Source organism: Meriones unguiculatus, chromosome 1, assembly GCF_030254825.1.
Source record: "Meriones unguiculatus strain TT.TT164.6M chromosome 1, Bangor_MerUng_6.1, whole genome shotgun sequence".
Classification (NCBI taxonomy): domain Eukaryota; kingdom Metazoa; phylum Chordata; class Mammalia; order Rodentia; family Muridae; genus Meriones; species Meriones unguiculatus.
The window spans coordinates 30177450-30191881 of record NC_083349.1 but is presented as its reverse complement, the minus strand read 5'-3'; the positions used below and the strand labels follow the sequence as shown (position 1 = coordinate 30191881).

General features: G+C 41.1%; 2 protein-coding genes across 2 annotated transcripts; both read left to right on the top strand.

Annotated features, from left to right (window-relative positions):
* Positions 1-547: 547 nt before the first annotated feature.
* Positions 548-1504, top strand: LOC110563984 (olfactory receptor 5AN1). The gene has a single exon (XM_021661240.2). The coding sequence runs from the start codon at positions 566-568 to the stop codon at positions 1502-1504; it is 939 nt and encodes a 312-aa protein (XP_021516915.1). The 5' UTR covers positions 548-565.
* An 11968-nt stretch (positions 1505-13472) lies between these two features.
* Positions 13473-14432, top strand: LOC110563973 (olfactory receptor 5A2-like). The gene has a single exon (XM_021661232.1). It carries the CDS (start codon positions 13473-13475, stop codon positions 14430-14432), a length of 960 nt encoding a protein of 319 aa, XP_021516907.1.

Genomic DNA, 14432 nt, shown 5'->3' with positions numbered 1-14432 from the left:
TCTAGCACAATTATAAATCATATTATACAGCAAGCTACTTTCAAAATGTGGTATCAAATATATTAGCAAAGCATTTGAGAAATATTTATAAAGAGGGAAACTTTTCCTAAAGGAAAAAAGTAATAAAAATTACTTAAATCATGATCTGGGTTACAAAAGTATTTCAGATTTATTTTGAAATAATGTCATCTACACTGTCATGAGTATGAAGCAGCAATTACTCCAAGTGTCAGTAAACCACTAAAACCATTTTATTTCAATCAATGGCATCTGCCTTCTATTTCATAATCTCAGTAATTTAATGGGTGCTTTAGTAAATATTTCCAGTCAATCTATAAAAGTATCTTTTAAAAATTCTCATGACATTATATGAATCAGTTAACATCTAGAAATGATCAGGTTTTCATTGCCAGCCAGGGAGAAGACTCTAGACTCTTTCAGTAGAACAATGGAGTGTTTTTTCTTCTCCAGACTCAACTGGAGCAAGAGAAGAAAAAATTCTATTATTTCACTTGAGCCAATGGTGTGTTCTTTTTTCCTCTCTGATACTAGGATCACGGAGGCAATGATTAAAGAGAGAAATACTACTGAAATCACCCAGTTCGTCCTCCTGGGATTCTCTGATTTTCCCCAAATCACAGCACTGCTCTTTGTGATATTTCTCATCCTTTACACTACAGCGCTGAGCTGGAACCTGTGCCTTATTGTTTTAATACGGATGGACCCCTGCCTCCACACACCCATGTATTTCTTCCTCAGTAATCTGTCCTTCATAGACCTCTGCTACATCACCTCTACAGTCCCCAAAATGCTTTCCAACTTCTTCCAGGAAAAGCAAACGATCAGCTTTGTGGGCTGCATAGTTCAATACTTTACCTTTTCCATGATGGGGCTAAGCGAATCTTGTCTCATGACAGCCATGGCCTATGACAGATATGCTGCCATTTGTAACCCCTTGCTCTATTCATCAATCATGTCACCCACCCTGTGTGCTTGGATGGTGACGGGAAGCTACACCGCAGGACTCATGGGGTCTTTATCTCAGATATGTGCCTTGCTGCAGCTCCACTTCTGTGGACCTAACATCATCAAACATTTCTTCTGTGACATGCCCCAGCTGCTAAATCTATCCTGCACAGACACTTTCTTTGCACAGGTCCTGCTTGCCATACTAACGATGTTGTTTGGTCTTACAAACGCCTTGGCCATAATGATATCCTACGGCTATATCATCTTGTCCATCATGAAGATCACTTCAGCTAAGGGCAGGTCCAAGAGCTTTAACACCTGTGCATCTCACCTGACAGCTGTTTCCCTATTCTACACCTCTGGTGTCTTTGTCTATTTGAGTTCCAGCTCTGGTGGCTCCTCCAGCTTTGACAGATTCACATCTGTCTTCTACACTGTGGTGATTCCCATGTTGAACCCTTTGGTTTACAGTCTGAGGAACAAGGAAATTAGAGATGCTGTAAAGAGGTTACAGAGGAAGATGGGAAGCTGCTAATAAAAGACTCTGAGATCTCTGACAAATCTGCCCCACGAAACACCTATTTACATGGACCAGAGGCTCAACTTGATATAGACCATATTAGCAATGTGGCCTGTAACTAATTTGATGCCACTAAGAGGGTCCTAGTAAGTTCTGGAGGTCTATCCTTTTCATGAACATCAGACATAGCCTCATCTTTCATTATTTATGCACAGTGAAAGATCCAAATTGATGACTTTTTGCTGCTGGAGTTGAAGCCTTCTCAGCCCTGGGCTCATTCCTTACAGAAGATGCCTGGCTGAGGCTCCCTGGGTCCAGAACTCTTGTGTCATAAATGGCCCAATTGAGCATTATAAAGACCTGATAGAGACTGTGGTTGTCTATGTTTCTGAACAGGGAACCTACTGTTTGAAGAAATAAAATTAACATTGGCTTGGCTGTGCCTCCTGAAAAAGAACTAATGATAGTTAAAATGTTTCTAAGGCAAATCAGTGATAATTTTCTATCAAGTTTGGTTCATATTCTTATCTCCACCAGCCACTGGCAGTAGTGGGGAAGGATATGGTTTGTTCAGAGCTGTCTAATACGAGTCTGGATTTTTGATTCTTGAAACCAGAGTCCAGATGAGATTTCATAAATTCCAAATGACCAATAGCAGAATGTGATACTGTGGTACTCTAACTTCCTCTTCTTTGTCCCCTTAAATCATGACTACTTATCCTTGGTTATCATAGATAAATGGGATCTCACTATCAAATTGCTTCTGATATATTAAAAATCTGCTCTATTTCTTATGGCAATGCACATATGAATTCACAGTAGTAAGTTACTGAATACTCAATTTTCTAAATCCTAACCACAAACATGGAAAATACTGTACATGTCTCCAAAACTAAAAGAACAATATGGAAAGAATTACTAAGTATTACTAAGAACTACTAAGTATCCTCAAAGATCTGGGACCCTGAACAGTAGTATTTAGTAGTATCCTTCCTTCCTTCCTTCCTTCCTTCCTTCCTTCCTTCCTTCCTTCCTTTCTTTCTTTCTTTTTTCATTAAATTGGTTTCTATTATTCAGTGCTTTCTAAACTTTCTCTTTTTTAATTTTTAACTTTGTTTGTTTGTGACCCGTCCTGCAGGTCTGTCAACGGAGATCCTAAATGGGGGAGTGGGAATGTAAAGGGGGACAAGGGCGCGAGAAATGAAGACCAAGACAGTATCTCTGATCAAAGTCTCCGTTTATTTGAGTTTTCCATACAACTATATAGGCAGAAGCGGAAGGAATGTAATTGCCTTTGGCAGGATTACTAAGTGACTAGAAATCACAGGATGGCCCACCAAGATGTGCTAATAATGGTAATTTGGAAAGTTCCTCAGAAGAGTTACTTAGGAAGCCCTGAGGGAGAGGAGGATTTAAGGTATTTTTAGGAAGATGATCTTATCGAAAGCCCCAGGTCAGCCAGGAATGCACTATTGTATCTGGGCAGTAGTCCGGTCAAGCCAGATGCCAAAATTTAGGGGGCAGCAAGGTGTCAGAAGGCCCCCAACATGTTTGGTTGTTCGTTTTCTAGAGAGTGTGGTTACATCTCTATTTTGGGCAGGTAAAAAGTGTGTGATTAGGAGACAATGGCATTAGCTTGTTCCATATTTACTTTCCTCTAGTTTCTTTGTCAGTTAGGATTACACATGACAAATGCTCAAAGTCACTTTTGACTGTGACGGGTTTTGCATAAAAAAAGAACAGCAGAAGTGTTGCAAAGACCTGTAAGAAGTCACTTTGCCCTCTGTGCTTTCTCACTTTTCCGCTGGGACAGGATATGTCGTAGCTATTGCTGTATCGGTAGGGACATGGAAGATGGATAAATTGGCTGACCTTGGCTGACCTTGGGAGCTTAAAGAAATAGTAAACAAAAATAAAGCTTTGTTATTAAGCTTTTGAGTTTTGTGGTTTTTTGTTCAGCAGAACCAAACTTCGTGCCTATAACATATGACTTAGTATTATCAGAAACTCTAGACATCCAACAACCCAAAAATTTCAAACTCCAGTCCTTCATATTGTTTCATCCTGTACAAATAATTCATTTTGTCCTCTAGCTTACTTTTTGCTATAAACCATGCTAAAGTTTACTTTCGGTAACTTCACTTACAGACAGCTAAAGCTTCATGCACTCTCCAGTTACTCTAAGACTGAATTTATCAAAGAACGTAAAATAAATAGTTTCCAAATTAAGTGAGATATATCTTCAACAACACTTACTATCTGGAATATAGTAATCATGCATGAAAGAGACTCACTTGAAATCATTCAAATTCTTAACTTCAAAAGATATTTACCGCATAAATTTTATTGCAAAAAGTTTAGAGGAAAGTATTATTTTCTCATAAATTTAATGATATAAATCTTATTTGTTCTGAAGGTAAAGATAAATATGTAAGTTAAGATTCAATAGTTATAAGCAACAGGTATGGATACTTTGAAAATAAAAAGACATTTCGAGGTAGGCTTCCCACAGACAGTCTCTTCTCTTTTTGTTCTCCCAGATCCAAGCCCCTAATCTCATCCCCAGCGCTGCATCAGAATACCACCTGCAGCCTCCCTTCCCAATGCTCACATCTCTTGTGGCTCCCACAGTCCATCCACTTCTAACCTACCTCACCCACTTGGTAACTTTAGCACAGCCCCCAAACCCAGCATCATTACTTGTTAACCCAAGTGTTGTTCTTTCCAGGGTAAGAACAGGCTGAGAGTGGACCCACACCTCTTCTATTGTCACTGAGATCCAACCAACTTTACACATACACACACATGCACACACATGCACACACGCACACATGTATACATGCACACACACCTAGTCTCATCCCAGATCTATAGAAGGGAACCCACTGTGGATTCCCTTTTCTCTCTAACTCTATTACTAAAAGTTCACAAAGACTTTCTCCCCCAACACTCCTTCCCCCAGTTCATCCCAGTATCCCAGCCTCCAACACCAGCAAGTATTCTTTGTGGAGACACCAGCTGAGCAGGCCAGTAGCATAAGCAATCCATAGCCATCAGACTCTCCAAAAAAAAATCAAGAAACAGAAACCAAGGAACAAAACAACCACCCAAGAAAGACAACCAGAAATCGGCACCTAGACCTATAATCTTCCCAAACCCACATGCCCAGATGTCAGCATAAAAACACAATAACATCCAAGGCAATATTTCTCCACCATGGGGATGTCTATGGTCAGTGCTGCCACCAGAAACCATGTGGAAATCGATGATCCGTGCTCCTGCTGACTGTGAAGAGCAGCAGAGGATATGGAGCCTGAAGTGGCCACTCCCTTTAGCCAGGAAAGACTTCCAATAGATTTAGGAGGATACCAACCCACCCACAAAATCTTTGACCCAAAATTTGTCCTGCTTACAAGAAATGTAGGTATAAAGATGGCCAACCAATGACTGGCCCAACTTGAGACCCACCCCATGGACAAGAGCCAACTTCTGACACTGTTAATGATATTCTGCTAGGCTTACAGACAGAAGCCTGCATAACTGTCTTCTGAGAGCCATCACCCAGCAGTTTATAAAAACAGGTGCAGAGACCCACAACCAAACAATAGGTAGAGCTCCAAGAGTCTTTTGGAAGAGTGGGAGGAAGGATTGCGGGATCCAGAGAAGTCAAGAACACCAGGAGAAGACCTACAAAGGAAACTAACCTAGGCCCATGGGGCTCACCAAGACAGAACCACCAACCAAAGAGCATGCATGGGCTGGACTTAGGCTCCTTCCACATGTGTAGTAGATGTGCAGCTTGGTCTTCATGTGGGTCCTCTAACAACTGGAGCATGGGCTCTCTCTGACTCTGTTGCCTGCTTTTGGATCCCGTTTCCCATAGCTGGACTGCCTTCTTAACATTTTCACATTATCTATCTTCTCCAATGAGCCCTGGAAAAGAAAAAAAAATGTTCTGCTGCCTTCTGTGGAAAAACTCTGGCATTTTTTTTTTCCAAGATGTGAAAAAAAAGTCTCCTTTGAAGACTAGTGACATGGCCTGATGTGTACTGTGCTTTCCTTTTTTCTTTTCTTTTCTTTTCTTTTCTTTCCTTTTCTTTTTTTTTAAAGCCCAAGAACCTAAGTTCTGATCTGTAGCACCAATTTAAAGCTTTGACATTTTCTCACATTTGAAACCCCAGAAATAGTGGAAAGAAGACAGATTCCAGGGACCATCTAGATAAGACTGAGACCTCCAGGTTCAGTGAAAGTTCTTGTTTTAAAAACTCGTTTGCTCTGACTTTTTATGAAGATAATAAAATGCACACTGCGGGACGGAGAAGGCAGTGCTTTTACCAAGAAATTTGGGGGAAAGTTAGGGTCTATTTGTAAGCTAATGAAGCCAGATGTTCCTGTCACAGCCTGCACAGAAGTCAACTCCAAATGGGAGGGTAATCTCAACACAAAACAGAGAACTGTGAAGCTACTGCAAGAAATGGTGGAGAGTACTCTACATGATACTGGCATAGGTGAAGTCTTTATAAATAGGACTTTGATTACTGAGGGAATAAGTTCAACAGTAGATAAATGGAATTTTATGAAACTAAAACCTTTCTACAGCGCAAAAGGAACTTCCAATAAGGTGAAACAGCCTACAGAATGAGGGGGGGATAATCTTTGCTGGATATGTTTAACAAAGGATTAATACCAAGACCACACACACACACACAAAAAAAAAAAAACTACAAAAAGCAGCAAAACAGGCACCCCAATCACAAAGGAGGCTACAAATCTCAACAGGGAGTTCTCAGAAGAAGAAATGCAAGAGGCTGAGAAGTATAAATGCCAAGCCAGCCAAAGAACCCTTTAATTTACAATGGTGTGCCTGCAAGATATGCAGGCAGAGCAATGGTGGCACACAGCTTGTAGGAGAAGCCACCCTATAACTGATTTGACTTCAGGCCGACTGCAAGCATGCTTCAAGAGATGGTCACCACTCACACTATCACCCATCAATAAGCACGTGAGATACATTTGTAAACAATTTCTCTCTCAGCTTGTCTTACTGCCCTTGGACATTTGAACTTGAGGGAACAGAGAGGAAAATCTCAACATTTCAATTTCCAAGTAGAAAACGTGAGGTCAGAGACGACCAAGACAGCACAGCAATGCAGTCACGTAGACTGATGATGATAAAGTAGATACATGCGCATTTCTTTTCTCCAACACTATCTGAATCAACCAGCACAGCCATCCTGCAAAGCAGATGTGCTATTATTTTCCATGCACCAAGGAATATGACTGGCCCAAGTCAAGAGAGCTACAACTCATGATTCAAACTATGAGGATCTTACATTCAAATTGAATTTTGTCTCTGGTACTTGGAGATAACCTTGAACAAATTTATTTTTTCAAAGCCTAAGTATTTTTCCCTGTAAAATCAGCTAAGGATACTGGTTAATTCACAGTCTAGCTCAATAGTAGAGCACTGTTGTGTGTGTATGTATGTGTGTGTGTGTGTGTGTGTGTGTGTGTGTGTATCCTTAGCCTCACTCAGCACCACAAAAGAAAGAAAGCAAAACCTCCCTTTTTCCTGTTTAACACAGACATTGTTAATTTATAAATGGCTCTTTTCTCTTTATATTGTCTGTCTTACTTTGTATCATCATATTAATCAGAGTTGACTTTATAGACAAAACATATTATATTCTAGATGCATCAACCGTAATTACTGAGTTCGTCTTATAAATTAATTATAAATTAATTCAGTATCAAAATACTTTTACAGTGAGTTGGCATCACTCTATCAGCTTCAGGATCTCCAGTCCTATGGGAGAATGTTGCTTGTGGCAAAGAGCTCTTCTTTGCCTCCTCATGTTCACATTTTGAACATAGTGACTGCAGTTTTTGCATTTCATTCCCCAGTTGAACTAATTTATATGTATAGCAGATATCTCAGAAACTCTATACTTGTAAATGGAATGTTTGTTTTCAGAACAAGAACTGATAATTTGATTTCCATGAAACAAAAATAACTAGTTTAATTGAAATTAGATTCCTCTTTACAATAGATCTCAACCAGTTTCCCCTCCCTCCACTCCTCCCACATGCCCTTCTCTCTTCTCCCACAGATCCACTCCCCCTTCATTTCTTCTTCAGAAAGAGCAAGCCTCCAAGAGACAACAGCCAAAAAGGACAAAACAAGACACAGAAAGACAAAGGTGAAGATCTCATAGGAGGCTGGACAAGGCAACTCCAATAAGAAGATCACTTTTTTAAAGTTGTTTTTATTTTTGGTGCAAGACTGTTTGCCTTTATGTATGTGTACCATGTGTGAGCCTGGTACTTGCAGAGGTCAGAAGAGGGCATCCAATATCCTGGAACTTAAGTCACTGAGCATTATAAGCATGCATATCACACTGGGAACTGGACATGGGTTCTCTGAAAAAGCAGTACCCACGCTTAACCTCTTAGTCATCTCTCCAGCCCCCGAATGTTGTATTGCTGAAGAAAGTGAGAGGACAAAAGGAAAGAGAAGGAGAAGAAATCTACAACTCAAAATATGAGATTTTCAGAGTTCCAGGAATCCTTCAGAGATTCCTCAATATATTTATTTCCAGAGGACTTAACTGACTGGCCCACAGTGACCCATGCAGGCAGTGGCCCTACTGGAAGTAACACCTAGACATTAAAATGTAAATGAATTGTCTTAATTCCAATGAAAATGAGTCCCAGTAAAGAGTCACTTGATGTTAGAGAGTGATTCAGAGCACTTGCTGCTTTTGCAAAGACTCTAGGTTCAGTTCAAAGCACCCACACAGAGGCACACAATCTTCTGCAGCTCTGGTTCCAAGGACTCCAGTGCCTTCTGGCCTGCGTTGGTATGGACATGGTGCATATGCATACCTGCAAGCAAGACCTCGTGCTTATAAAATAAGAATTTTTTTAAGTCAGGTGTAAAGGAAAGACCCTTATTGGCCCTGACTCAAGAGATGGAGCTATTCATGCTATTAGATTACATCCCTGGAGTGATTTCTATTTATCAAGCACTATGTAAAGATTTTCTCATTCTCATCTTACTTAATGAACTCAACACCCTTTGAGGCAGAAGTCATTATTATATCAGTTTTACAAATAAAGATGCTGATGTTTAGGAGATTAAACAACTTCATATTTGTTTTCTATTGCTAAGAGAGCACAGTCAGAATTTGATCCTAATTTTCTCAGTTGGAAATTTATGTTCCTAATCGCTATATTTTGGCATACATTTTAGTCTGTTTGTGTGTAAGTGAGGTTTATTTCCAGATCAGAACATCTTAAAGTGAAAGGCTGTTCTTTAACATGAGAAGAAGTCTTCTTGGACCCAAAGAAAAGAAGTCTCATAGAAGAATAAGTTGGGGAACATTGGTAATGGGCAGCTGGCCCCATAACCATTGCTCCAGAGGATAATTTTTTTTTAATTTTTATTTTTTTAATACTAGTTACAGTTTGTTAACTTTGTACCCCTGCTGTATCCCACTCCTTCTTTCCCTCCCACCCTCATCTCCTCCCTGCCCCTTTCCAAGTTCACTGATAAGGGAGAACTTCCTCCCCTTCCATCTGATAGTAGTTTATCAGGTGTCTTCAGAACTGGCTGCAAAGTCCTCCTCTGTGGCCTAGCAAGACTGCTTCTCCCGAGGGGTTGGGGGGGTGTCAAAGAGCCCACCATCGAGTTCATGTCAGAAATAGTCCCTATTCCCCTTATTAAGGTACCCACTTGGATACTGAGCTACCAAGGGCTACATCTAAGCAGGGGCTCTAGGTTGCATCCATACATGGTCCTTGTTTGGAGAAACAGTCTCATAGAAGACCCCTGTGCCCATATATATTTGGTCCTTGTGGAGTTCCTGTCCTCTCCAGGTCGTATTAACTCCCCCTCCCCCTTTTTTATTTTTTTTATATTTTATTTTATTTTATTTTATTTATTTATTTATTTATTTATTTATTTATTTATTGTTCCCTGCATTCTGCCGGAGGTTTGGTTATGAGTCTTAATATCTGTTTTGATACACTGCTAGGTACAGTCTTTCAGAGGCCCTCTGTGGTAGGCTCCTGTCCTGTTACTTGTTTGTTCCTACATCCAATGTTCATTCCATTTGTCTTTCTAAGGGAGGATTGATCATCGTACCCTGGGTTCTCTTTCTTGTTTATCTTCTTTAGGTGTATAGATTTCAGTACATTTATCCTATCTTATAGGTCTATATAAGTGAGTATATACCATGTATGTCTTTCTGCTTTTGGGATACCTCACTCAGGATGATCGTTTCTAGGTCCCACCATTTACCTGCAAATTTCATGATTTCCTCATTTTTAATTGCTGAGTAGTATTCCATTGTGTAAATGTACCACAATTTCTGTATCCATTCCTCAACTGGGGAACATCTGGATTGTTTCCAGGTTCTGGCTATTATGAAAAAGCTACTACAAACATGATTGAGCAAATGTCCTTGTTGTGTACTTGAGCCTCTTTTGGATATATGCCTAGGAGTGGTATAGCTGGATCTTAAGAAAGCACTCTTCCTAATTGTCTGAGAAAGTGCCAGATTGATTTCCAAAGTGGTTGTACAAGTTTGCATTCCCACCAGCAATGGAGGAGGGTTCCCCTTTCTCCACTTCCTCTCCAGCATGTGTTGTCACTTGAGTTTTTGATCTTAGCCATTCTGGTGGGTGTCAGGTGAAATCTCAGGGTCATTTTGATTTGCATCTCTCTGATGGCTAAGGACGTTAAGCATTCATTAAGTGTTTCTCTGTATTCCTCTACTGAGAATTTGCTCCAGAGGATAATTAGTACTCAAAATATGTTAGCTGTAATGGTTGCTCAACTTTATATACTAGACCCTGGAGTAGCTGCAGTGGGCAGCCCTTGGGAGGTAGAGTGAGGGCTATCTCTGCCCATTAAAATAATGAACAGGTCATTTGAAAACTTTAGCCACAAAGGAACAGGGATTCCAAAAGCACACATTTTTATTTACACAAAAGTCAGTATATATACAAACAAAAAGTATGGAATCAGAAATGAGGCATACAGCAGTGGGAAATGCAAATGAACCAAAGATTACAGAAGAGATCATAGATGAAAAGCCAACAATATCTCCTCTGTGGTTCAAGATCTCAAGATACTTCTCCTAAAGAAATTCAGTAAGTCTACCTCATTCCTTTCCACTTCATTCTCCTAAAAATATAACAGGCTCATTCCAGCTTTCATTTGTAAAGGGGGCAGAGAAACATTGCCAAGTCCTGAGGCTGTACAAACCAGACTTTGTACAAACTGAGTCCTGACAACAGTGCCTGGCACAGAACAAGTACTAAGTAAGCATTCACAATTGTATTCTGATCACTATTAAATGTTAGGATTATTGTTTTTGACTAAAAAACACACTATATATTTTATCATAATATTATGCCAGGCATAATAACTGATGGGCCACTCGGCTGAACTCTGAGGATAAGCAATGGAAAACATTTCATCCATTCATGAAGATTTACCAGGTGCCTGTGGCTTGAAGGAAGATTCAGTGTCTTAGAACACCCCATGGCAGTCAGAAGCAGAAGTGATGAGAGAGACGAGGACAGTTATGCTTGGACACAGGCAAACAGGGACAGTCAAATACCATAGAACTGAGAGAAGACCAACAGCTCAAACGTCACCAACGTATCATGGCAAATGCTCTTTTCCCTTTTTAGATACAGTGCGTTCACTTTGATCTGACACCAGGACCAGTCTGTCATTCTTATTTGCTCACTGCCTGTGTTTAGAATCATAATCTGGTCTGGCTGGTGACATCCAAGCTGAGCTTTGCTGATCACTGCCCTAACAAACCCTTTCTTCCAGCTTCTTTTCTCTGGAGAAATCCTGGCATCTGGCTAACTTTGAACCATACACTTCTGGAGTTTTCTCATGGAAACTTGTTTGTACTGCTGCCATTCTGTAATATATGATGCTGACATTTGTCAAGTCCAATTTTTCATCTTTCTGTTAATTTCATGTGGTGACTTGTAGAAAAACTTTCAACAATTTTGTAATGTTACATGTGTAGGTATACATTTTTTTTTAATCTTGGTTTCATTATTTAATCTTGGTTGAAAAATGAAATGGTAGGTAATGGCTTGGATTCCTTGCCTTTCCCCAACACATACATGTATTATACACAAAAAAATTATGGCCTTTCTAATTCATTTCCTCCTCCTCCTTGAGTTTTTATATCAAATATTTATAAAACATTTAAATTACCAACTTAATTTTATCTTAAGTAGGCTGATATTTTTAAGCAAGAAAAACTTAAAAAGCCACAGAAACCTAATTTCAAAAGGACCTGAAACACAGCTGATTAAAGTGTCCCATTTTGCCTTCAGTAAAGTGAAGCTCTGGAAACATGAAGTGGCTTCCCACAGCCCCTGCCAAGACTGGAAAGTTGCTGAGGACACAATTCCATTTTCTCACTTCCAGGCAGTTTTCATTCCTTTAAACTAAATTTCTTCTAGTCAGCAAGGAATATGCTGTGCAGCTTTTCTAAAGTGCCAACAGATTATTCTAGGTGACTTGACTGATTTGGGCAGAAGATGTCTAAAATTATTTTCTTCTTTTTTATGATTTTTATTTAATTTTTATTAATTACAGTTTATTCACTTTGTATCCCCCCTGTGGCTACCTCCCTTCTCCCCTCCCAATCCCATACTCCCTCCCCTTTCTCCAACCCATCCTCCTCCCCCAGTCCACTGATAGGGGAGGTTCTCCTCCCCTTCCTTCTGATCCTAGTCTATCAGGTGTCATCAGGAGTGGCTGCATTGTTTTCCTCTGTGGCCTGGTAAGGCTGCTTCCCCCTCAGGAGGAGGTGATCAAAGAGCAGGCCAATCAGTTCATGTCAGAGACAGTCCCTGTCCCCATTACTATGGAACCCACTTGGACACTGAACTACTATGGGCTACATCTGAGCAGGGGTTCTAGGTTATCTCCATGAATGGTCCTTGGTTGGAGTATCAGTCTCAGGAAAAACCCCTGTGCCCAGAATTTTTGGTTCTGTTGCTCTCCTTGTGGAGTTCCTGTCCTCTCCAGGTCTTATCCACTTCTTTCATAAGATTCCCCATGCTCTGTCCAAAGTTTGGCAATAAGTCTCAGCATCTGCTCTGATACCCTGAAGGGTAGAGACTTTAAAACCTGTACACCTAAAGAAACTAATCAAGAAGAAGGACCCTGGGTAAGATGCTCAATCTTTATTCAGGAAGGCAAAGAGGATGGACATCAAAAGAGGGAGAAAGCAGGGAACAAGACAGGAGCCTACCACAGACGTTTGAATTATTAACCAGGTGTTAACAGTTTCTGTAATGTTTCAAATATGTCTGTCTGCTCTCTCTCTCTCTCTCTCTCTCTCTCTGTGTGTGTTACATGTTCATCTGTGTAAGCATGTGCATACAAAGCATGCATGTGATAGCCAGAGGTCAACACAAAGCACATTCCTTAATGGCTGTCCACCTGATTTTCTACACAGAGTTTGAGTTTCTCAGTGAGCTCCCTGCTTTTGCTGATACCCTGGCTAGCCAGAGAGCTCCAAACATCCTCCCATCTCTGCCTGACTAACACCAGGTCCAGTGCCAAGATTACAGACATGTGTGGCTAAGCTTTATTCGTAGCTTCTCGGAGGCCACACTCAGGGCCCCGTGACTGTGCACATCTTACTGGTGGAATCATCTTAATAGCCCCTTCTTTTTTTGTATCAAAGCCCCACGTGTTCCATGTTGGATTTGAACTAACTATATAGTCTAGAATCACAGTGAATTTCTCATCCTCCTTGGATCACACATATATGCCAACATACCCAGCTTGGGGATTAAAACGCAGGCTTTCAACATGCCAGGCAAGCAGTCTACCAACCTAGTTACGTCTCCAGCCCCAAGTTATTCTTCCTAAAGTTACAAACACGATCTCTTTATCCTCAGCTATGACTTCTTTTATGCAGGAAGTTTGCCTATGTCTGGAGGAAGAAACAACACAGCTGTGACCAGATTCATCCTCCTGGGGTTTTCAGATCAACCTCAAATGAAGGTCTTCCTTTTCGTGCTCTTTCTGGGGATTTACCTTCTGACTTTAGCCTGGAACCTGAGTCTCATCACCCTCATCAGGATGGACACTCATCTCCACACACCCATGTACTTCTTCCTCAGTAATCTCTCCTTCCTGGACATCTGCTATTCATCCTCCACAGCCCCCAAGATGCTTTCTGACATTATCACAGGTCAGAACACCATCTCTTTCCTTGGCTGTGCCACACAGTACTTTGTCTTCTGTGGAATGGGGCTGACTGAGTGCCTTCTCCTGGCAGCGATGGCCTATGACCGGTATGCTGCCGTCTGCAACCCACTGCTCTACATGGCTCTCATGAGCCATACTCTGTGTTTAAAGCTGGTAGCTGGGGCCTATACGGGTGGTTTCCTCAGTTCACTGATTGAAACGTGCTCTATTTACCAGCATGATTTCTGTGGGCCCAATGTAATCAACCACTTCTTCTGTGACCTTCCTCCGGTCCTGGCCCTAGCCTGCTCCGATGTCTTCAATAGCCAGGTGGTGACTTTCATCTTAGGTGTCGTTGTGGGGGTGATGTCTGGCCTAGTGGTCCTCGTCTCTTACGGATACATTGTTGCTGCTGTCCTGAGGATCAGCTCCACTAAAGGCAGGACCAAGGCCTTCGGCACCAGCGCGTCTCACCTGACTGCTGTGAGCCTCTTCTATGGCTCTGGTCTCTTCATGTATATGAGACCCAGGTCCAGCTATTCCCTTAGCCAGGACAAAGTGGTGTCTGTATTCTACGCTGTGGTGATCCCCCTGGTGAATCCCATCGTCTATAGCCTCAGAAATAAAGATATTAAAAGTGCCATGAGGAAAGCTGTGGAAAGGGACTATGTGCCTTCTCATGGGAATTCATTTTTCTGA